This window comes from Dendrobates tinctorius, unplaced genomic scaffold, assembly GCF_039654945.1.
Source record: "Dendrobates tinctorius isolate UK_male_01 unplaced genomic scaffold, ASM3965494v1 ptg000126l, whole genome shotgun sequence".
NCBI lineage: Eukaryota > Metazoa > Chordata > Amphibia > Anura > Dendrobatidae > Dendrobates > Dendrobates tinctorius.
In genome coordinates this window covers 27,442,963-27,445,428 of record NW_027361794.1, presented here as the reverse complement: position 1 = coordinate 27,445,428, position 2,466 = coordinate 27,442,963, and the positions used below count along the sequence as shown (strand labels likewise).

At 45.3% G+C, this 2,466-nt stretch overlaps 1 protein-coding gene across 1 annotated transcript; it reads left to right on the top strand.

The window, feature by feature from the left end:
- The first annotated feature begins 1,665 nt into the window (after positions 1-1,665).
- On the top strand, positions 1,666-2,141 carry LOC141047207 (oocyte zinc finger protein XlCOF7.2-like). Its single transcript, XM_073542159.1, has 3 exons — positions 1,666-1,683; positions 1,739-1,918; positions 2,001-2,141. Exons 1-3 carry the CDS (start codon positions 1,666-1,668, stop codon positions 2,139-2,141), a joined length of 339 nt encoding a protein of 112 aa, XP_073398260.1.
- Positions 2,142-2,466: the final 325 nt, after the last annotated feature.

The window sequence follows — 2,466 nt, the reverse complement described above, 5'->3', positions numbered from 1 at the left end:
TTGATCGCGCGTTATTGCACTTTTTGTTCGGCGGTATGATGATAAAGCATTATTTTTTGCTTCATTTGTTATTTTTATTTAAGAGGTTCAACAAAGAGGTTAATTAGTGGGACAGTTTTATAGGGCGGATCGTTACGGATGCAGCGTTACCAAATATGTGTACTTTTATTTTTTTTTTTTTCAAAAAATGAATTTATTAGGGAATATATGTATATATATTTTTTAAATTTATTTAGTGATTTTTTTATAAATTATTTTTAAACTTTTTTTTTTTTTTTTACTTTATTACTTTGTCCCAGGGGGGACATAAATGTCATGTGACAGATCGCTGATCTGTCACATCACAGATCGTTGTGAGAGATCAGCGATCTGTCACAGGCAGTGCTGCAGTCTTCCTCATGCTGGTGCTTTGCAGGCATGAGGAAGCCGCCTCCCTGCAGGCCCCCGAAGGTCCCCGCCGCCATTTTGGATTCGGGGACCTGCAGGGAAGGAGCCCCACGCAGCAGTGCTGCACATCGCGCTGCTGTGGGGGTCTCAGGGAAGCACGGAGGGAGCCTCCTCCCTGCCGATGCTTCCCTAAACCCCCGATAAACTGCGATCGTGTTTGATCGCAGTGTGCCCGGAGTTAACGTGTCGGGGCAGTTCGTGACCGCCCCTGACACATAGTGTTGGGTGTCAGCTGTGATAATCAGCTGACACCCGGCCTCGATCAGCTGCGTTCCCCCCGTGAGTGCAGCTGATCGCGCTAGACGTACTATCCCGTCCTTGGGACTTAGGTCCCAGGTCACATGGACGGAATAGTACGTCTAATGTAGGAAAGGTGTTAATATCGGCTTTTTCTGGAGTTTTTCTTGTAATATGGGAAAGCCTCAGGCCAGAAATAAACCCCATAAATCACTGTACATGGAGACTTTGGGATCAGATCATTACTGTCCGTTGTGTTTGTGGAAACTAAAATTTTTTTCTAAAAGCCTCAAACTTCTGTGTGTGACTCAGAGCTGAGATCTAACGTGAGAGAAGATTCCAGTGCGGGGAAGACGGGAAACCTTCATATAGACGGCCGGTGGGGATGGAGGCAGTGACCGACTCTGGTCAAATCTGTCTCTAGAGCCGCAGTAGTAGATGAAGATGTCGTCCTCATCATGAAGGAGTTATTTCTCATGTCGCGTGTAATGAATATCTCCTGCAGTATTGCTAATGCCGATTCCAGTGTCGGGAATGAGACGAGAATTAGCGTTATGGAAGATGAGTCTATGAGGAACGTGTTCAGCTGCCGACTCCGAGGAGGAAACTGCTTGTTGTCTGTGGCCTAAATATATAGGTTTTATTAGTAGATGTCAGGGGAGAAAACTAAACCCTGTAAGATAATAAATCTCCTCATATGTTTCCCTTATTATCTCCAGTAAGTGTATTATTACACAGGATTCTTATTGTGTTACATCGGATCATCTTCTCATTCAGGTCTCTACAATATCGGATCCTCTCAGTGAAGATCTTCTACAGAAGAGAATTTTCCTGATTTACCCATCAAGGATGGATATGGACAGAGACAAGATGGCGGAGAGGATGTTACATCTCACCCTAGAGATCCTCTTCCATCTCACTGGAGAGGTGAGAGATTCTGATGACGTCACATTACATCATTCTTATCTATGGGAATAATAGATGGACAGAACTGGAGAGGTGACGACTCTGGAAATGTCTGTAGTGAGATTTATTAATGTCTCTCCATAACCAGGATTACACAGTGGTGAAGAAGACCTCTAGTGATCGCTGTCAGGACCCTGTGTCTGAGGGATGTGGAAGACCCCTGAGCCCAATCACGGGGCCTCCACCTCACCCCCTGATCCATGAGGACATCAATGACCAGAAGATCCTAGAACTCATCTACAAGATGATTGAGCTGCTGACTGGAGAGGTGACACTGCTGGGAATGCTGGGACATTATACAGTAACACTATGAAGGGATCGGGGGATGACGGTATCATTGTATGTGTCAGGTTCCTATAAGGTGTCAGGATGTCGCTGTCTATTTCTCCATGGAGCAGTGGGAGTATTTAGAAGGACACAGAGATCTCTACAAGGACATCATAATGGAGGTTCCCCAGCCCCTCACATCACCAGGTAATAGACAGGACTAAATACACACGGCCTATAATTATCTGTATGTAGAGAATGAATTCAGTCCCTGTATGTGTTTCCTCCAGATCTATCCAGTAAGAGGACAACACCAGAGAGATGTCCCCGTCCTCTTCTTCCACAGGACTGTAACCAAGAAGATCCCAGTGCTCCTCAGGATCCTCAGGTAGATGGAGAGAAGGTGTCAGGAGATCTCCCCTATGATGTGTAGACGGCTGTGAAGGTCTTGTGCTCAGTCTTGTTTTATCCACCAGTATTATGTGTTTTATACTTGTGTAATGAGAACGGTGGAGATGGCAGGATTAGAGCTGATCATAGATGGGACTT

Excerpts from the sequence above, each read along its gene's own strand:
- LOC141047207 (XM_073542159.1), top strand. Across the intron at positions 1,919-2,000 it reads TTGAGCTGCTGACTGGAGAG|GTTCCTATAAGGTGTCAGGA; the intron begins GTGACACTGCTG and ends TGTATGTGTCAG.